Source organism: Pristiophorus japonicus, chromosome 3 (genome assembly GCF_044704955.1).
Source record: "Pristiophorus japonicus isolate sPriJap1 chromosome 3, sPriJap1.hap1, whole genome shotgun sequence".
In the NCBI taxonomy this organism is placed as follows: domain Eukaryota; kingdom Metazoa; phylum Chordata; class Chondrichthyes; family Pristiophoridae; genus Pristiophorus; species Pristiophorus japonicus.
Genome location: NC_091979.1, coordinates 95,587,135 through 95,609,595, shown reverse-complemented (window position 1 = coordinate 95,609,595; position 22,461 = coordinate 95,587,135). Strand labels below are relative to the sequence as shown.

At 46.3% G+C, this 22,461-nt stretch overlaps 1 protein-coding gene across 5 annotated transcripts in view; it reads right to left on the bottom strand.

Annotated features, from left to right (window-relative positions):
• Positions 1–22,461, bottom strand: part of wdsub1 (WD repeat, sterile alpha motif and U-box domain containing 1) — a 111,015-nt gene that overhangs the window by 5,126 nt on the left and 83,428 nt on the right. For all 5 annotated transcript variants that reach the window (XM_070875594.1, XM_070875592.1, XM_070875596.1 and 2 more), the window contains exon 9: positions 6,314–6,493. In XM_070875594.1, the coding sequence (XP_070731695.1) occupies positions 6,314–6,493 (180 nt within the window). The remainder of the gene's footprint in view (positions 1–6,313; positions 6,494–22,461) is intronic.

Here is a 22,461-nt window from a genome sequence, read left to right as displayed (position 1 = left end):
GTTTGATTTCTGCATGCTCCCGGCAATGAGACTCGAGCTGCTTCCAGATGCACTTCCTCCACTTAGGGAGGTCTTTGGCCAGGTACTCCAAGGTGTCAGTGGAGATGTTGCACTTTATCAGGGAGGGTTTGAGGGTGTTCTTGTAACGTTTTCGCTGCCCACCTTTGGCTCGTTTGCCGTGAAGGCGCTCCAAGTAGAGCGCTTGTTTTGGGAGTCTCGTGTCTGGCATGCGAGCAATGTGGCCTGCCCAGCAGAACTGATCAAGTGTGGTCAGTGCTTCAATGCTGGGGATGTTGGCCTGGTCGAGGACGCTAGCGTTGGTGCGTCTGTCCTCCCAGGGGATTTGCAGGATCTTGCTGAGACATCGTAGGTGGTATTTCTCCAGCGACTTAAAGTGTCTACTGTACATGGTCCATGTCTCTGAGCCATACAGGAGGGCGGGTATTACTACAGACCTGTAGACCATGAATTTGGTGCTAGATTTGAGGGCCTGGTTTTCGAACACTCTTTTCCTCAGGCGGCCGAAGGCTGCACTGGAGACGGTGTTGAATCTTGTTGTCAATGTCTGCTCTTGTTGATAAGAGATTCCCGAGGTATGGGAAATGGTGCACATTGTCCAGGGCTGCGCCATGGATCTTGATGATTGGGGGGGCAGTGCTGTGCGGTGGGGGCAGTGCTGTGTGGTGGAGGACCTTTGTCTTACGGATGTTTAGTGTAAGGCCCATGCTTTTGTACGCCTCAGTGAATACGTTGACTACGTACTGGAGTTCAGCCTCTGCATGTGCGCAGACGCAGGCGTCGTCCGTGTACTGTAGCTCGCTGCCAGAGGTTGGGGTGGTCTTGGACCTGGCCTGGAGATGACGAAGGTTGTACAGGTTCCCACTGGTTCTGTAATTCCACTCCAGCGGGGAGCTTGTTGAGTGTCATTACCCCTATCGCTACCCTGCACTTTTGTCTTCTCCTTTCCCTTTGACTTTTTAAATTTCCGCTCACTGGTTCCCTTCCCCCCCACTATTTAGTTTAAAGCCCTATCTACAGCGATAATTATTCAATTCGCCAGGACACTGGCCCCTGGCCCCAGCCTGGTTTAAATGAAGTCCGTCCCGACCGAGCAGTTCCCACCTATCCCAGTACTGGTGCCAGTGCCCCATGAATTGAAACCCATTCCTCCTACACCAATCTTTGAACCACGCATTCATTTCTCAGGTTGATAAGGTAGTTAAAAGGGCATACAGAATGCTTTCCTTTATTAGCCGAGGCATAGAATACAAGAGCAGGGAAGTTATGTCAACTGTATACAACACTAGTTAGGCCACAGCTTGAGTACTGCGCGCAGTTCTGGTCACGACATTACAGGAAGGATGTGACTGCACTAGAAAGGGTGCAGAGGAGATTTATGAGGATGTTGCCAGGACTGGAAAACATTAGCTATGAGGAAAGATTGGATCGGCTGGGGTTGTTTTCCTTGGAATAGAGGGGATTGAATGGATGTTTAATTGAACTGTATAAAAGTATGAGGGGCTTAGATAGAGTGGATAGGAAGATCTATTTCCCTCACCAGAGGGGTCAATAACCAGGGGGCACAGATTTATGGGGAGATGAGGAAACATTTCTTCACCCAGTGGGTGGTGGGAGTCTGGGACTCATAGGAACAGGAGTAGGCCAAATGGCCCCTCGAGCCTGCTCCGCCATTCAATATCATGGCTGAGCTGTTCATGGACTCAGCTCCACTTCCCCACCTGCTCCCCATAACCTCTTATCGTTTAAGAAACTGTCTATTTCTGTCTTAAATTTATTCAATGACCCAGCTTCCACAACTCTCTGAGGCAGCAAATTCCACAGATTTACAACCCACAGAGAAGAAATTTCTCCTCATCTCTGTTTTAAATGGGCGGCCCCTTATTCTAAGATCAGGCCTTCTAGTTCTAGTCTCCCCCATCAGTGGAAACATCCTCTCTGCATCCACCTTTTTGTTTCGATATGATTACCTCTCATTCTTCTGAATTCCAATGAGTAGAAGTCCAACCTACTCAACCTTTCCTCATAAGTCAACCCCCTCATCTAGGAATCAACCTAGTGAACCTTCTCTGAACTGCCTCCAAAGCAAGTATATCCTTTTGTAAATATGGAAACCAAACTGCACACAATATTTCAGGTGTGGCCTCATCAAAACCCTGTATAGCTGTAGCAAGAGTTCCCTGCTTTTATACTCCATCCCCTTTGCAATAAAGACCAAGGTACCATTGACCTTCCTGATCACTAGCTGTACCTGCATACTATCCTTTTGTGTTTCATTCACAAGTACCCCCAGATCCCGCTGTACTGCGGCACTTTGCAATCTTTCTCCATTTAAATAATAACTTGCTCTTTGATTTTTTTCTGTCAAAGTGCATGATCTCATACTTTCCAACATTATACTCCATCTGCCAAATTTTTGCCCACTCACTTAGCGTGTCTATGTCCTTTTGTAGATTTTTTGTGTCCTCCTCACAGTGCTTTTCCTCCCATCTTTGTATCGTCAGCAAACTTGGCTACGTTACACTCAGTCCCTTCTTCCAAGTCGTTAATACAGATTGTAAATAATACCAAGAGTTTCTATAGGTATATAAAAAGGAAAAGAGTGGCTAAAATAAATGTTGGTCCCTTAGAGGACGAGACCGGGGAATTGGCTGCCTGAAAGTGTGGTAGAGGCAGAAACCCTCACCACATTCAAAAGATGCTTGGCTGTGTACTTAAAGTTCAGAAGGATGAGAGGGGATCTCATAGAAACATATAAAATTCTGACGGGACTGGACAGGTTCGATGCAGGAAGAAAGTTCCCGATGTTGGGGAAGTCCAGAACCAGGGGACACAATCTAAGGATAAAGGGTAAGCCATTTAGGACTGAGATGAGAAGAAACTTCTTCACTCAGAGAATTGTGAACCTGTGGAATTCTCTACCACAGAAAGTTGTTGATGCCAGTTCGTTAGATATATTCAAGAGGGAGTTAGATATGGCCCTTACGGCTAAAGGGATCAAGGGGTATGGAGAGAAAGCAGGAACGGGGTACTGAGATGAATGATCAGCCATGATCTTATTGAATGGTGGTGCAGGCTCGAAGGGCCGAACGGTCTACTCCTGCACCTATTTTCTATGTTTCTAAGTTTCTAAAAAGAGCCAGAACCTACAGGGCTACTGACCTAGCACTGGAAGGTGGGATTAGGCTGGGTAACTCTTTCAACTGGCATGGACACAATGGGCTGAATGGCCTCCTTCTGTGTTGAAATTTTCTATGATTCTATTTTTAATTATGCAGAGGGTGGTCCAAGCACCTATGATGGCAATTCATTGTTGAACTCCTCTGCCGCCATTCCTGCCTGTAGCCCATCTGCCTCCAAACATGCATTACTGAGCTGAGTTTAACCTACAGTTTTAAGTTTATTCCTGTCTCCGTTCCCAATTCTCATCTTGGACCCAAGCTTGCTTCTGATTTGAACATGCCTAATTTACATAATTTAGCCTCACAATCCAATCCATCATTCTGGTTGCTCTGTATCCTTCAGATGTCAACTTGGACTTTGCACGCAGCTGTTGGCTGCTGCACCTGTTGGATACTTACCTAACAGCAATTTATAGGCACTGTTCTCAAAAGATGTGGTTTCTGCACTGCCATCGCTCACATAGGCATTTGTTTCACCACACCTTGGTGCTTGACCTGCTCCCATATGCCATTTCTGCATTATGTAGTGGTTCACACTTTTCCAAACATGCCACAAACATAAGAAAACCAATTCAGCAGGAGAGCAGGTAAATCAGTTGAGCATGCTCTTGGTCTCACCATATAACAGAGTAGGTGTCCAGTGGGCTGATACTTCTTGGTGACACCAAGATCAGTATCTGACCCCAAACCTTTCAGGAATGAAGAGTTTTATCACAAACTCAAGAATGCTGAAGCTGATTGAGCAGACAAAGTACCAAGGTACTGCAGGAATCTGAATAATCACTGCTGGATCATTGCTTCCTCTTACAACTACTACTTCTGGCCACCAGACAGCTTTGAATTACTAATGGTTTCAATCACTGAGCACAATAACGCATGCATTTTGCAGCAGGAGAGGTAAGGCTTGCAAAGGTTACAGAGATAGACTGCCAGGATTTGTGAGCTCGGATAATGATTTTAAATTCAATTTACCCATTAAGCAGACCTGGATTTTTTGGCCTCTGGATCTGCTGCCTCCCCTTATCATCAAGACCCTACGTTACGAACCTCACTATGATTATAGTTCTCTGTTACTGGTCCAAGTAATTTCTCCATTTTAGCCAACTCCTGACAATATTCTTTGTTTCCCCCTTTGTTCTCATCTCCCCATGCCACTTCGGACTCAAGCTACTCATCAATGAATTCACGACTTCTCTCTGCCTCACCCATCACAGCCTACATTACACCGGTTATCCCAGAGCACCAAGACTATCTTAGTCAAAATCACCAATAACATCCTCTGTGACTATAAAATTCAACATAGTCAACCACTCCATCCTCTCCCACTGCTTCTCCTCTAGTCTGTTCAGACTGCCCTCATGATTCCACTCCTGTATGTCCCACTGTAATCAGCACATCTGTCAATGGCTTCTCCTCCCACTCCCACAGTAACCTTCAGATTTTTCCAATGTTCTATTGTTAGCTGCCCCTTAGTGAAATCATCCATTGGCAGATTCAGCTTTGATTATGTATGTTAACAACACTTTCCAATATTTTCTGAGATCCAAAAACTGCTTCTGTGCTGTAATATTGCTACTGAATACCCCATTAAAAGTTAGACCCTTTTGAATTAGGTGGAACTGGGGTTTTAACAGCATATTGACTGCTAATCAAATGTTATGGCCCTGAAAAACAAACTTTAATTTTGTGGAGTGTCAAATTTCTCCATTTTAATAAAAATTCCAATTTAAGAAACCTAAACATTTTTTTTAAAGTTTATTCATCTTTATTTCAGATTTACCTTTTCCTCATGAGAGCCCTAATCTTTGTTTTGCTCTCTATGACATTTAAAAAAAATTAGACTAAAAGGAGCTTAATCACTTCCTGGTTTGTGAGAATTCTGCATTGTGATTAGCTGCTTAGACAGCTTGTTGACGTCACAGTAGCTTGCATTAGGGATTCCCCATTAACTTACACTGATCTCAACTGAACACCTGAAAAGCTAAACTTCTCGCCACAGAGATCGCAAGATCTTTGCGCTAAAGTTACTTTGGGAACAGTGGTGAATGCATTTGCTTCACTACTGACCGCAAATTACAGGCCATTCTCCTTTTCTCCCGACCCGGGCTGAACCAAACTAAGAAATCTCAGTATCCTGTACAACTCAGAATGGAGTTTCAAACTCCATATTTTATCCGTCACCAAAACTGCTATTTCAGCCTTCTCAACATCACTCGTCACTGCCCCTACCTCTTGTTCTACAGCCACTGAAATGCTCATCCAGATTTTGCATCTTTGCACTTGATTTTCCCAACTCCTTACTGATCAGGCACCTGCATTCCAACTTATTTCAAAATTCGGCCATCCACATCCTTTACGACACTAAATTCTGCTCATTTATCACCCTGCCATCACAGGCCTTTTCTGACTTCAAGTCCCTATACATCAAATGTAAAATTCCTCATCCCCATTTGTAAGTCCCAACATGGCCACAACCCTACCTCTGCAAGTCCTCTGCTTCATGACTGATGGTAGAGCCTTCAGCTGATCCTACGCTCTGGAATTCCCTCCCTGGACTCCTCGACCTTTACTTCTCTCTTCACCTTTAAAAGCCTCCTGAAAACCAATCTCGCCAAATTTTGGGTTGCCTTTCATAACTCCCCCACAAAAATTTCTGTAAAGTGCCTGGGGACAATTTTCTGGATTAAAGATTTGTGTAAATGTAAATAGCCATTGTCCAATCAGCATTATTTTAAAAACCCACACAAAAATGTTTTTGCATATTCACATGAACATTTTATGACAAAAACTAAATTTGGTTTGCAATCTTTTCAAATAAAGTGGTTAAGCACTTGAACCGCATCCATCAAAAGACTGAGAGCAGTGTGGGTTAACCTAGTCTGTAATTTTCACTATCTGACGATTGTTTATTTTCCCCTCTTAGCTTTAGCTAAAATATGGGTTTTCACCCTGTGGATATTCATAATAACCAATGGCAATTATGATATATTTATGTATACATAGTGTATATTTAATTATCTTTCAGTATCATAATAACCATTTGTATCCAACATTTAAAAAATCTTATTTAAATCGCTACAATATTTTAATTATTATTATTTAAAAAATCTTACCAATTTTCAGATCATTCACAAGATTTTCATTAGTAAGATTCAACAATTCTTGGCCATCAATGTTGTTAGACTTGAAAACAACCACTAATTCATGTAGCTCTTCTGCTGCAAGCCAAGAACAGACTTCATCTTCTGACCAATGCTGAACAGACCGTCTAAACTTTCCCGACAAATCATCACCTTGTGGAAAACAAAGAATATTTATGACAAATCATTTGAAATGTGTATGACTAAATCTATGAAATGTGTTTCTATATTTGTTCACTTGTTCCATAAAAATCTATATATAATTTTATTAAGTCTTAACACCATTACACAGGTTTGAGAAATAATGGGGCCAAGTTTCGGCCTGAGTTGCTCCTGTTTTTTTGGAGCAACTGGTTTAGAATGGAGTATCTTAGAAATTTGAATTTTCGGCATTTAGTTTGCTCCAGTTCTAGTCAGTTAGAACAGTTTCACTTTGGAACAGAATTTTTTTTTCAAAAGGGAGCGTGTCCGCCTGTTTTCAAAGTTTAGTCAGTGAAAACTTACTCCAAACTAACTTAGAATGGAGTAAGTGAAGATTTTTGTACGTTCGAAAAAACCTTGTCTACACTTTAGAAAATCAGGCATAGGTTACAAATTAGGCGCAGGGAATGGAGGGGGGGGGATTAAAAAGGGAAGTTTACAAACATTAAACAATTCAGTTTTACAAATAAAGAGCCATCATCAATAATAAATGATAAATACATCAATAAATCAACCAATAAATCAATCCAAAAAAATTAATAAAAAATAATTTTTTTTAAAAAAATCAATAAATAAAACATTTTCTACTTCCCAACTGCAGCACTGGGAGCCCTCCAACAGCGTGCTGGGACAGCCCCCCCAGTGTGTCTCTGTCAGTGTCTCTATCTCTCTGTCTGTGTGTCTCTCACTCCCTGTCTGTCAGTGTCTGTGTTTCTGACAGCGAGGGAGGGGGAGAAGGGGGGAGGAAGGAGGTACAGGGGGGTGAGGTGAGGGGTGGGGGAGGAGGAGGGGGTGGGGTAGTGGGGTGAGGGAGGAGGTGGGGGATGGGGAGGAGGTGGGGGGTGGGGTGGGTGGGGGAGGAGGAGGAGGGGTGGGGGAGGAGGGGAGGGAGGAGGAGGAGGGGGGAGGGGAAGAAGGAGAGGGGGGTGGGGTAGAGAAGGGGGGTGGGGGAGAAGGGGGTGGGGGAGAAGGGGGTGTGGGGGAGAAGGGGGGTGGGGGGAGAAGGGGGGTGGGGGAGAAGGGGGGTGGGGGAGAAGGGGGGTGGGGGAGAAGGGGGGTGGGGGAGAAGGGGGTGGGGGAGAAGGGGGTGGGGGAGAAGGGGGGTGGGGAGAAGGGGGGTGGGGGAGAAGGGGGTGGGGGAGAAGGGAGGAGGGGGAGAAGGGAGGAAGTGGGTGGGGAAGGAGGGGGGTGGTGTGCTGGGGGAGGGGGTTGGTGGAGGAGGAGAGGGGGTGGGGGGCGGAGTGGGGGGAGGAGGAGGAGGAGGAGGGTGGGGAGGAGGAGGAGGGTGGGGAGGAGGAGGAGGGTGGGGAGGAGGAGGAGGAGGAGGAGGAGGAGGAGGAGGAGGAGGAGGAGGAGGAGGAGGGTGGGGGTGAGGAGGAGAAGGAGAAGGAGGGTGGGGGGTGGGAGGAGAGGAGGGGCGAGGAGAAGGTGGGTGGAGGAGAAGCGGGGGGGAGGAGGAGAAGGGAGAGAGGATGGAGGGAGGGAGGGAGAGAGAGGGTGGGTGGGGAGGGAGGGAGAGGGGGGGTGGGGAGGGAGAGAAGGAGGCTGTACGGCCGGGCCCAAGACCAGGGTGGATTTACAGGTAGGTGGCGTCGGGTCTAGGGGGGTGGGGGGGGGGGAGAAGGGGAGGGGGAGAAGGATAAGGGGGTGGGGTGGTGGGGGGGATAGGGGTGGGGGAGGAGGTGCGGGATGGGGAGGAGGTGGGGGGAGAGGGGGTGGGGGGGAAGAGGAGGAGGGGGGGTGGGGGTAAGAGGAGGAGGGGGGGGTGGGGGGAAGAGGAGGAGGGGGGGGTGGGGGGAGGAGGAGGGGGGGGTGGGGGGAAGAGGAGGAGGGGGGGTGGGGGGAAGAGGAGGAAGGGGAGTAGGAGAGGGGGGTGGGGGGGAGGAGGGGAGGAGATGGGGGTGGGTGGTGGGGGAGGGGGGGTGGGGAAAGAGTGGGGTGGTGGGGGGGGGTTGGGAGAGGAGGAGGGGGTGGGGGAGGGGGGCGGGAGGAGAGGAGGATGGAGGAGAAGGTGGGTGGAGGAGAAGGTGGGTGGAGGAGAAGGGTGGGCGAGGAGGAGAAGGGAGAGAGAATGGAGGGAGTGAGAGGATGGAGGGAGGGAAGGTGAGAGGAGGGAGGGGGTGGGAGGGAAAGGGGGAGGGGGGGAGGGAGAGAAGGAGGCTGAACGGCCGGGCCCAAGACTAGGCTGGATTTACAGGTAGGTGGCGTCGGGTCTCGGGAGAGGGGGGGGGGGGGTCGTGGAGGTCCGGGAGGGTGGGGGGAGAGTCGCGGAGGTCCGGGGAGAGTCGCCGAGGAGGGGGGGGGGGGGGTAGCGGAGATCGGGTCCCCGGTGGGGGGGCGGAGGCAGAGAGCGGTGGGCGGGTCGGGTCGGTTGGGAGGAGCCTTATTCACACAGCCCCAGTGAGGCCATTCGGCCAGGGCTAGGAGCTGCGTGCTTCAGGCCCCTCCCACAGTTTTGGGTTCCTGGAGCTACTGCACATGCACGCCCACTGTAGCGCGCATATGCAGAGGTCCCGGCACTGTTTTCAGCGCAGGGACCTGGCTGCGCACCCCACAGCTCGTGCTGCGCCGCGCCCAGCTGCAAAGGGCCTGCAGTGAGCCGGAGAATAGGTAAGTTTTTTATAGGCGCACTTTCTGGCGCGAAAAACAGGCGTCCATGTCCCCCGAAACTTGGGCCCTATATTACTGGGCAAACTCACTCGACGGACTCTTTAGATAATAGTTATACACATCCTACATAAGAACATAAGAAATAGGAGCAGGAGTAGGCCATTTGGACCCTCGAGCCTGCTCCGCCATTTAATACGATCATAGCTGATCTGATCATGGACTCAGTTCCAGTTCCCTGCCCGCTCCCCATAACCCTTTACTCCCTTAACGCTCAAAAATCTCTCTATCTATCTCTGCCTTAAATATATTCAATGACCCAGCCTCTACAGCTGTCAGGGGCAGAGAATTCCACAGATTTACAACCCTCAGAGAAGAAATTCCTCCTCATCTCAGTTTTAAATGGGCGGTCCCTTATTCCGAGACGATGCCTAGTTTTAGGTTCCCCTATGAGTGGAAATATCTTCTCTGCATCCACTTTGTCAAGCCCCCTCCTTATCTTATATGTTTCGATAAGATCACAACTCATTCTTCTGAACTCCAATGAGTAGAGGCCCAACCTACTCAACCTTTCCTCATAAGTCAACCCCTCATCTCGGAATCAACCTAGTGAACCTTCTCTGAACCAGACCGAGCAGGGAGCCAAAGGAGCGGGAGGTCAAGGCCCATAAAAAGGGCGGCAGCAGTTTGTGAGCAGCCACAAGCGCAGGAGGTCGAGGCTCATAATAAGGGCGGCAGCAGTTCGTGAGGTGTAGGGACAAAAAGTTTTTAAAAAGTCAAAATCAAAGTGTGACATCACAGCAAAGCGGGTAAGTGATTGGCTGGTGGATTGGTGAGTATTTTTCTTTCCCGTAGGAAATCTTTGCCATTGTTGTAAGTAGGATGTGCCAGTAAATATATGTGATCTTTATTATCTAAGAAGAGCCAGTTAATTAAATCGGCTGATTGCCGAGTGGCGGGTGGGTGTGTTGTGCTAAGGTTTAAAGTTTGGTTCTACTCGATAGCTGCGAGTATAACTAGAGGGATGGCAGGGCAGCTCAGGCCGGTGGATTGCACATCCTGTGAGATGTGGAAAGTCCCGGATGCTTCGTGCAGCCGGGACGACCATGTGTGCAGGAGGTGTCTCCAGCTGCACTAGCTCGAGCTCCGTGTTTTGGAGCTTGAGCGGCAGCTGGGCTTACTGCGGTGCATCCGTGAGACTGAGAGCAACGTGGATAGCACGTTTCTAGAGGCGGTCACCACACAGCTTAAGAGTGTGCAGGCAGAGTGGGATTGGATGACCCCTGGACAGAAGAGGAGGACTAGGCAGGTAGTGTAACAATCCAGAGTCCATCTCGCTCTCCAACCGGTACTCTGTTCTGAGTATCGGTGGGGGCGATGGTGGCTCTGGGGAGTGCAGCCAGAGCCAAGTGGCTCAGCTGCAAGGGGCGGGGGAGGAAGAAGAATGGAAGAGCTATAGTGGTAGGGGATTCAATAGTCAGGGGAGCAGACAGGCGTTTCTACGGCCGCAGACGTGACTCCAGGATGGTATGTTGCCTCCCTGGTGCCAGGGTCAAGGATATCACTGAGCGGCTGCAGGACATTCTGGGAGGAGAGGGTGAACAGCCAGAGGTCGTGGTCCACATCGGCACCAATGACATAGGTACGAAGAAGGATGAGGTCCTGCAGGAAAGTTTAGGGAGCTAGGAGAGAGATTAAAAAGCAGGTCCTCAAAAGGTAGTAATCTCCGGATTACTCCCAGTGCCACGAGCTAGTGAGTACAGAAATAGGAGGATAGAGCAGATGAATACGTGGCTGGAGAGATGGTGCAGGCGGGAGGGCTTTAGTTTCCTGAGGCATTGGGGCCGCTTCTGGGGGAAGGTGGGACCTGTACAAGCCGGACGGGTTGCACCTCAACAGAGCCGGGACCAATATCCTCACGAGGGGATTTGCGAGCGCTGTTGGGGAGGGTTTAAACTAACTTGGCAGGGGAATGGGTACCTGAAAATAGATTCAGTAGGGAGGGAGGTAAAGCTGGAATTAGAAAGCAGAAATAAAGAAAGTGAGTTTGAAGAGGAGAGGAAACAAGCAGGAAAAAAGGGTAAAAAAACAAACTTAAAAGACACTTTGTCTAAATGTACGTAGCATTTGTAATAAAATAAATGAATTCACGGCGCAAATTGAACCAAATATTTGCACAATAGTTGCACAACATTCCTGGCACAATCTGGTGCACAGTCTGATAATTAATTTTAACATAGTATTCTGACATTCTACAGTTATTTGATTGCATTGTATATAATTAAAATTTACATAGAGAGACAAATTACTTACATGTGGTGTTGACACTGTGTGCAGATGTTAGCAATATTGTAAGTATTCATTACAGAGACATGGTTGCAAGGTGACCAGGACTGGGAATTAAATATTCAGGGGTACTTGACAATCCAGAAGGACAGACAGAAAGGAAAAGGAGGTGGGGTAGCTCTATTGATAAAGGATGGAATCACTGCAATAGTAAGAAACGATACTGGCTCAAATGATAAGGTGTTGAAATAGTTTGGGTGGAGATAAGGAACAATACAGGAGAAAAGTCACTGGTGGGCGTAGTCTATAGGCCCCCTCACAAGTAGCAACTCTGTTGGTCGGAGTATAAACCAGGAAATAGTGGGGGCTTGGAAAAAGGGAACAGCAATAATCATGGGTGATTTTAACCTCCATATTGATTGGACAAATCAAATTGGTCAGGGTAGCCTTGAGGAGGAGCTCATAGCGTGCATAAGGGACGGGTTCCTTGAGCAGTATGTAACGGAACCAACCAGGGGGCAGGCTATCTTAGATCTGGTCCTGTGTAATGAGACAGGATTAATAAACAATCTCCTAGTAAAGGATCCCCTCGTAATGAGTGATCATAGCATGATTGAATTTCAAATTCAGATGGAGGATGAGAAAGTTGGATCAACGTACTAAGCTTAAATAAAGGATACTATGAAGGTATGAGGGCAGAGTTGGGTAAAGTGGACTGGGAAAATAGATTAAAGTGTAGGATGGTTGATGAACATTTAAGGAGATATTTCACAACTCTCAAGAAAAATATATTCCAGTGAGGAGGAAAGGATGTGAGAGAAAAGATAGCCATCTGTGGCTAACTAAAGAAATAAAGGATGGTATCCAATTAAAAGCAAGGGCATACAAAGTGGCCAAAACAAGTGGGAGGACAGAAGACTGGGAAGCTTTTAAAAGCCAGCAAACCCCTCATAATCTTATATGTTTCGATGAGATCACCTCTCATTCTTCTGAATCCCAACCTACTCAACCTTACCTCATAAGTCAACCCCTCATCCCCGGAATCAACCTAGTGAACCTTCTCTGAACTGCCTCCAAAGCAAGTATATCCTTTCGTAAATATGGAAACCAAAACTGCACGCAGTATTCCAGGTGTGGCCTCACCAATACCTTATATAGCTGTAGCAAGACTTCCCTGCTTTTATACTCCATCCCTTTTGCAATAAAGGCCAAGATACCATTGGCTTTCCTGATCACTTGCTGTACCTGCATACTATCCTTTTGCGTTTCATGCACAAGTACCCCCAGGTCCCGCTGTACTGCAGCACTTTGAAATCTTTCTCCATTTAAATAATAACTTGCTCTTTGATTTTTTTTTTGCCAAAGTGCATGACCTCACACTTTCCAACTTTATACTCCATCTGCCAAATGTTTGCCCACTCACTTAGCCTGTCTATATCTTGTTGCAGATTTTGTGTGTCCTCCTCACACATTGCTTTTCCTCCCATCTTTGTAGCGTCAGCAAACTTGGCTACGTTACACTCAGTCCCTTCTTCCAAGTCGTTAATATAGATTGTAAATAGTTGAGGTCCCAGTACTGATTCTTGCGGCACCCCACTCGTTACTGGTTTCCAACCAGAGAATGAACCATTTATCCAGACTCTCTGTTTTCTGTTAGTTAGCCAATTCTCTATCCATGCGAATATATTACCCCCAACCCTGTGAACTTTTATCTTGTGCAGTAACCTTTTATGTGGCACCATATCACATACCGTCTGGAAGTCCAAATACACCACATCCACTGGTTCCCCTTTATCCACCCTGTTCGTTACATCCTCGAAGGACTCCAGCAAATTTGTCAAACATGACTTCTCCTTCATGAATCCATGCTGACTCTGCCTGACCGAATTTTGCTTTTACTGCTTCTTTAATAATGGACGCCAACATTTTCCCAACCACAGATGTTAGGCTAACTGGTCTGTAGTTTCCTGCTTTTTTAAATAGGGGCGTTACATTTGCAGTTTTCCAATCTACTGGGACCTCCCCAGAATCCAGGTAATTTTGGTAAATTACAACCAATGCATCCACAATCCTTGCCACTACTTCTCTTAAGACCCTAGGATGCAAGCCATCAGGTCCAGGGGATTTATCTGCCTTTAGTCGCATTATCTTACTGAGTACCACCTCCTTAGTGATTGTGATTGTGTTAAGTTCCTCCCCCCCATAGCCCCTTGGCTATCCACTGTTGGAATATTGCTAGTGTCCTCTACCGTAAAGACTAGACTTAGATCTAGTACTGTGGTGTAGAAAGTCATTCAAGTGGGGGGAGTAAAGAGGCAGGTGGTTGTAGTAGGGGACAGTATAGATAGGGTTCTCTGCAGCCGAGAGCGTGCGTCCCGAAGGCTGTGTTGCCTACCCGGTGCCAGTGTAAAGGACATCTCCTCCGGGCTGGAGAAGAACTTGGAGAGGGGGAGGATCCAGTTATCATGGGTACACGTGGGTACCAATGACAATAGGTAGGATTAAGAAAGGGTTTGAACAGCTAGGGACTAAATTGAAAAGCAGAACTACAAAGGTAATAATCTCTGCATTATTACCTGAGCCACGAGCAAATTGGCAAAGGGTCAATAGAATCAGGGAGATGAATGCATGGCTCATAGGTTGGTGTGGGAGAAGTGGGTTTCGATTTGTGGGGCACTGGCACCAATACTCGGGAAAGAGAGCGCTGTTCCATGGGGACAGATTACACCTGGACTATGCTGGAACCAGAGTTCTAGCGAACCGAATAACTAGGGAGGTAGACAGGGCTTTAAACTAAATAAGGGGGGAGTGTGGAGGATGGTCGCAGTAGAGAGCAATCTAGAATGCTAAACCACAGAAAGTTGTTGAGGCCAATTCACTAAATATATTCAAAAAGGAGTTAGATGAGGTCCTTACTACTAGGGGGATCAAGGGGTATGGCGAGAAAGCAGGAATGGGGTACTGAAGTTGAATGTTCAGCCATGAACTCATTGAATGGCGGTGCAGGCTAGAAGGGCTGAATGGCCTACTCCTGCACCTATTTTCTATGTTTCTATGTTTCTAAAGAGAAAAGAAAAGGAAGCAATGCAGGATAGTGATTGTGCTAAGGATAACCAGATGATGTCAAGAAGGGACAGAGAACATACAAACAAAAAAGAGTGCACTAACAAATAGGGTCCAAGTAAGACAAAATAGCGATAAGACAATTAGGGTTATAGTACAAAATAATGTTAAGATGTCCAATAATGTTAAAAAGACAAATTTAAAAGTATTGTATCTGAATGCACGAAGCATCTGTAATAAGGTAGATGAATTAACAGCGCAAATAGTAGTAAACGGATACGATATAGTTGCAATTACGGAGACATTGTTGCAGGGTGACCAGGGTTGGGAACTGAATATCCAAGGATATTCGATAATTAGGAAGGACAGGCAAAAAGGAAGAGGGGGTGGTGTGGCGTTGTTAGTAAAGGATGAAATCAGAGCAATAGTGAGAAAGGATATTGGCTCAGAAAATCAAAGATGTAGAATCAGTCTGGTTGGAGCTAAGGAGCACCAAGCGGCAAAAAACATTGGTTGGAGTTGTCTATAGGCCTCCAAACAATAGTTGTAGCGTAGGGGACAGCATCAAACGGGAAATTAGAGATGCATCTAACAAGGGTACTATACTAATCGTAGGTGACTTTAGTCTACATATATACTGGCCAAAACAAATTAGCAATACTGTGGCAGATGAATTCCTCGAGTGTGCACGAGATGGTTTTTTAGACCAGTATGTTGAGGAGCCTACTAAGGAACAGGCCTTCCTAGATTGGGTATTGTGTAATGAGAAGGGGTTAATTAACAGTCTTGTTGGGCGGGGTCCTTTATGGAAGAGTGAGCATAATATGATTGACTTCTTTATTAAGATGGAAAGTGAAGTAGTCCAATCCCAATCCGAAACTACGGTCCTAAATCTGAACCAAGGAAACTATGAAGGTATGAGGAATGAATTGACTATGATAGATTGGGAAGATTCATTAAAAAGCATGATGGTGGATAGGCAATGGCTAACATTTAAGGAACAAATGCATGAATTGCAACAGTTATACATTCCTTTCTGGCGTAAAAACACAAAAGGAAAAGTGGCCCAACCATGGCTAACAAAAGAAATTAAGGATAGTATTAGATCCAAAAAAAGGAGTTATACAAAGTTGCCAGAAAAAGTAGCAAGCCTGAGAACCGGGAGCAGTTTAGAATTCAGCAAAAAAGGACCAAGAGATTGATTAAGAAGGGAAAAATAGAGTATGAGAGTAAACTTGCAAGGAACATAAAAACCGATTGCAAAAGTTTCTACAAGTACGTAAAAAGAAAAAGATTAGTGAAGACAAATGTAGGTCCTTTACAGATAGAAACGGGAGAATTTGAAATGGCAGAACAATTAAAGAAATACTTCGGTTCTGTCTTCCCAGAAGAGGACACAAATAACGTTCCAGAAATTCTAGGCAACCAAGGGTCTAGTGAGCAACAGGTATTAGTACGATAGTGCTGGAGAAACTAATGGGACTGAAACATAGAAACATAGAAAATAGGTGCAGGAGTAGGCCATTCGGCCCTTCTAGCCTGCACCGCCATTCAATGAGTTCATGGCTGAACATGCAACTTCAGTACCCCATTCCTGCTTTCTCACCATACCCCTTGATTCCCCTAGTAGTAAGGACTTCATCTAACTCCTTTTTGAATATATTTAGTGAATTGGCCTCAACAACTTTCTGTGGTAGAGAATTCCACAGGTTCACCACTCTCTGGGTGAAGAAATTCCTCCTCATCTCGGTCCTAAATGGCTTCCCCCTTATCCTTAGACTGTGTCCCCTGGTTCTGGACTTCACCAACATTGGGAACATTCTTCCTGCATCTAACCTGTCTAACCCCGTCAGAATTTTAAACGTTTCTATGAGGTCCCCTCTCATTCTTCTGAACTCCAGTGAATACAAGCCCAGTTGATCCAGTCTTTCTTGATATGTCAGTCCCGCCATCCCGGAAATCAGTCTGGTGAACCTTCGCTGCACTCCCTCAATAGCAAGAATGTCCTTCCTCAGGTTAGGAGACCAAAACTGTACACAATACTCCAGGTGTGGCCTCACCAAGGCCCTGTACAATTGTAGCAACACCTCCCTGCCCTTGTACTCAAATCCCCTCGCTATGAAGGCCAACATGCCATTTGCTTTCTTAACCGCCTGCTGTACCTGCATGCCAACCTTCAATGACTGATGTACCATGACACCCAGGTCTCTTTGCACCTGCCCTTTTCCTAATCTGTCACCATTCAGATAATAGTCTGTCTCTCTGTTTTTACCACCAAAGTGGATAACCTCACATTTATCCACATTATACTTCATCTGCCATGCATTTGCCCACTCACCTAACCTATCCAAGTCGCTCTGCAGCCTCATAGAATCCTCCTTGCAGCTCACACTGCCACCCAACTTAGTGTCATCCGCAAATTTGGAGATACTACATTTAATCCCCTCGTCTAAATCATTAATGTACAGTGTAAACAGCTGGAGCCCCAGCACAGAACCTTGCGGTACCCCACTAGTCACTGCCTGCCATTCTGAAAAGTCCCCATTTACTCCTACTCTTTGCTTCCTGTCTGACAACCAGTTCTCAATCCATGTCAGCACACTACCCCCAATCCCATGTGCTTTAACTTTGCACATTAATCTCTTGTGTGGGACCTTGTCGAAAGCCTTCTGAAAGTCCAAATATACCACATCAACTGGTTCTCCCTTGTCCACTCTACTGGAAACATCCTCAAAAAATTCCAGAAGATTTGTCAAGCATGATTTCCCTTTCACAAATCCATGCTGACTTGGACCTATCATATTACCTCTTTCCAAATGCACTGCGATGACATCCTTAATAATTGATTCCATCATTTTACCCACTACCGATGTCAGGCTGACCGGTCTGTAATTCCCTGTTTTCTCTCTCCCTCCTTTTTTAAAAAGTGGGGTTACATTGGCTACCCTCCACTCCATAGGAACTGATCCAGAGTCAATGGAATGTTGGAAAATGACTGTCAATGCATCCACTATTTCCAAGGCCACCTCCTTAAGTAGATGCAGTCCATCAGGCCCTGGGGATTTATCGGCCTTCAATCCCATCAATTTCCCCAACACAATTTCCCGACTAATAAGGATTTCCCTCAGTTCCTCCTCCTTACTAGACCCTCCGACCCCTTTTATATCCGGAAGGTTGTTTGTGTCCTCCTCAGTGAATACCGAACCAAAGTACTTGTTCAATTGGTCTGCCATTTCTTTGTTCCCCGTTATGACTTCCCCTGATTCTGACTGCAGGGGACCTACGTTTGTCTTTACAAACCTTTTTCTCTTTACATATCTATAGAAACTTTTGCAATCCGTCTTAATGTTCCCTGCAAGCTTCTTCTCGTACTCCATTTTCCCTGCCCTAATCAAACCCTTTGTCCTCCTCTGCTGAGTTCTAAATTTCTCCCAGTCCCCGGTTCGCTGCTATTTCTGGCCAATTTGTATGCCACTTCCTTGGCTTTAATGCTATCCCTGATTTCCCTTGATAGCCACGGTTGAGCCACCTTTCCTTTTTTATTTTTACGACAGACAGGAATGTACAATTGTTGTAGTTCATCTATGTGGTCTCTAAATGTCTGCCATTGCCCATCCACAGTCAACCCCAATCATTCGCCAATCTATCCTAGCCAATTCACGCCTCATACCTTCAAAGTTACCCTTCTTTAAGTTCTGGACCATGGTCTCTGAATTAACTGTTTCATTCTCCATCCTAATGCAGAATTCCACCATATTATGGTCACTCTTCCCCAAGGGGCCTCGCACAACGAGATTGCTAATTAAGCCTCTCTCATTACACAACACCCAGTCTAAGATGGCCTCCCCCCCTAGTTGGTACCTCGACATATTGGTCTAAAAAACCATCCCTTATGCACTCCAGGAAATCCTCCTCTACCGTATTGCTTCCAGTTTGGTTAACCCAATCTATGTGCATATTAAAGTCACCCATTATAACTGCTGCACCTTTATTGCACGCACCCCTAATTTCATGTTTGTTGCCCTCCCCAACATCACTACTACTGTTTGGAGGTCTGTACACAACTCCCACTAACGTTTTTTGTCCTTTGGTATTCTGCAGCTCTACCCATATAGATTCCACATCATCCAAGCTAATGTCCTTCCGAACTATTGCCTTAATTTGCTCCTTAACCAGCAATGCTACCCCACCTCCTTTTCCTTTTATTCTATCTTTCCTGAATGTTGAATACCCCTGGATGTTGAGTTCCCAGCCCTGATCATCCTGGAGCCACGTCTCCGTAATCCCAATCACATCATATTTGTTAACATCTATTTGCACAGTTAATTCATCCACTTTATTGCGGATACTCCTTGCATTAAGACACAAAGCCTTCAGGCTTGTTCTTTTAACACCCTTTGTCCTTTTAGAATTTTGCTGTACAGTGGCCCTTTTTGTTCTTTGCCTTGGGTTTCTCTGCCCTCCACTTTTCCTCATCTCCTTTCTGTCTTTTGCTTTTGCCTCCTTTTTGTTTCCCTCTGTCTCCCTGCATTGGTTCCCATCCCCCTGCCATATCAGTTTAAATCCTCCCCAACAGCACTAGCAAACACTCCCCCTAGGACATTGGTTCCGGTCCTGCCCAGGTGCAGACCGTCTGCTTTGTACTGGTCCCACCTCCCCCAGAACCGGTTCCAATGCCCCAGGAATTTGAATCCCTCCCTGTTGCACCACTGCTCAAGCCACGTATTCATCTGCGCTATCCTGCGATTCCTACTCTGACTATCACGTGGCACTGGTAGCAATCCCGAGATTACTACTTTTGAGGTCCTACTTTTTAAATTTAGCTCCTAGCTCCTTAAATTCGTTTCGTAGGACCTCATCCCTTTTTTTTACCTATGTCGTTGGTACCAATGTGCACCACGACAACTGGCTGTTCTCCCTCCCTTTTTAGAATGTCCTGCACCCGCTCCGAGACATCCTTGACCCTTGCACCAGGGAGGCAACATACCATCCTGGAGTCCCGGTTGCGGCTGCAGAAACGCCTGAAGGCCGATAAATCCCCAAGGACTGATGATCTGCATCCCAGAGTACTAAAAGAGGTAGCCATGGAAATAGTAGATGCATTGGTTGTCATCTTCCAAAATTATACAGATTATGGAACAGTTCCTGCAGATTGGAGGGTGGCAAATGTAACCGCACTATTTAAAAAGGAGGGAGAGAGAAAACAGGAAACTACAGACCGGTTAGCCTAACATCAGTAACATAGAAACATAGAAAATAGGTGCAGGAGTAGGCCATTCAGCCCTTCGAGCCTGCACCACCATTCGATAAGATCATGGCTGATCATTCGCTCAGTACCCCTTTCCTGCTTTCTCTCCATACCCCTTGATCCCTTTAGCCGTAAGGGCCATATCTAACTCCCTCTTGAATATATCCAATGAACTGGCATCAACAATTCTCTGCGGCAGGGAATTCCACAGGTTAACAACTCTGAGTGAAGAAGTTTCTCCTCATCTCAGTCCTAAATGGCCTACCCCTTAGGGAAAATGCTAGAGTCTATTATAAAGGATGTGATAACGGCACATTTAGATAATATCAATGGGATTAAACAAAGTCAACATGGATTTATAAAGAAAAATCATGTTTGACAAACCAACTGAAGTTTTTTGAGAATGTAACTGATAGAATAGATAAGGGAGAACCAGTAGACATTGTGTATTTGGATTTTTCAGAAGACCTTTGATAAAGTCCCACATAAGAGGAAAGTGTGAAAAATTAAAGCATGTAGAATTAGGGTTATGGTTAACTGACAGGAAAATGAGAGTAGGAATAAACGGGTCGTTTTCGAGGCGGCGGGCAGTGACTAGTGGAGTATCACAGGGATCAGTGCTTGGGCACAATATATATATGATTTAGATGAGGGAACCTGAAGAGATCGCAAAGTTTCTGTTTAAAGAATGGACTCAGTCGAGAATATTTCATGGACTTTATGGGGTCACCTTGCGCAGACATGTGAAAAAGCTGGTTTTGTTAAAACTCCAGAGACCGCATGGCAATTAGCTGTGACAAAAGAACTGTCAGTCATCCAGGAAGGGGGGCCACTGACAAAGCCACTCTAATATGCAAAAGCACTTCTCACCTCCATCTCAGAAGGAAAAGCAGAACAATGAACCCACTAGCCTGGACAGCCAAGGAGGAGCCGGGTCTCTCCCAACTCAAAGTCGAAGACAGAGAGAGAGAGAGAGAGAGAGAGAGAGGAGAAGATGAAGAGAGAGAGTGGGGGAGAGAGGTGGTCGCTACTACCTCATCAAGACAAGGAGAGAAATCAACGTGACAGTTGTAAAACTAACTTCTCCAGCCTCGAAGTCCTGAAGGAAGGAAGATCACCACCATCTACCATTAACTATCAAAAGGATTGGTGAGCATAAGTCCCTGCCCTGGAGTCTAACCTAGCTAGAATTAGGCATTGGGAGGTGGGAGGTATAATTTTACTGCAACCCCCTTTGAATGTGTAGTGTATGGTACTTTATTAGAGTGATTATAAGTTTGACCTTGTAGCTTTCCTTGTCGTTCTTTATTAGTGTGATTGTAAGTTTGGCCGTGTATTTTCTTACTCGAGTAATAAGCCTGTATTACTTTGACTGTAATAAAACCAAAGTTCTTTGCATCAAACCAGTGTCTTCTGCATTTTTGTCAAACCCCCCAAATAAACCCAGAGGACAGAACCCAAGGGAGGGGGAGCGATCCGAAACCTCTCAAGTTGGTCAGAAGGGAACCTGACCCCCTCATAGAGACCACCACACATCCCACACCACCCCCATACAAAATGGCGACCGCGGCAGGACTCTGGTACACGGGGTGTGATGTAGAGAGTGCTGGTTTGGGGCAAAGAACCAAAATGACAGAGAGGATTTCCTCCTATGTGTATAAGAAAGTGAATGTAACTAAGGAATGGGTGCTTAGTCTATTGCGCGCTGAGTGTCCGGCTGACGCTGCAGCCCAGTGGACAGCAAGTAAAGATCACAAAGAAGCAGTAGAGAAAGCAATTTGGTTGGTCTGTCTACAGCGACAGGTCTAACTGCTAGACAGAATGAATGAAACATTGCAGGCAGAGTTATGGGAATGCGCAGAGAACTATCAGGAAAGGGTTATGTCAGAAGAAAGATTATCGGGAGAACTCCGTAAGCTAAAACAGGAAAGGACCAAAGAATGGAAAGGTTTAAAAACAGTCAGGACTGTTTTCAATGTCAGGTTACCGAGGCCACAAGTAATGAAAAGTCACTGAGGGAGGAAAGCACTCGCCTCACCCTACAAGTAAAAGAGCTCCAGGAAAGATTAAAAGATGTGCAAGCAGCGTATATAGTAGCTAGCACTAATGGGTTTGAATCGGGAGACCACGGTCCCTGCCAGCAACAAATTAAAAGTTGCTCTGTCCAAGGCAAAAGGCATGGTATGCCTAATAAGCCCGGGTACGCCCCAGGTAAACCTGGAAGAGAAGGAAGAAACTACCTGGCCATTACCTGGCACCGGTGACTACACTGGTGCAGCAGCAGGAGGGGCAAATCAGTTGCGGCAAATCAGTTGCGGGGCCGGATAGGGATATTAAACCATCACCACCTGTGGCACTGAGTTTCAGCTCGGCTTGGCAGCAGGGAGGAGAGGGAGGCGAGAGAGAACAGGGAGAGCCAGAACCAGGGCCAATGTGCCCGGTCCGGCAACAGAAGTTTGGCCTGCCCACCCTTGGCGGGAGACAAGGACCCCTGGAAAGTCAATTTGTGGTCCCCCACACTCCCCACCAGTTTAGGGCTATGATAAGCCACCTGGGAAAGCTAACTCCAAAGGGAGACCCTTCGGTTCACATTGTGGAAGTGGAACAGGCAGGAGATATTAATGGGTGCGATGATGCAGAAATGGCAAAGATGCTTCTCCTATCCCTAGACAGCAAACTGTACCAATGCATCTCTACTAAGAGCAAAAGAGGACAG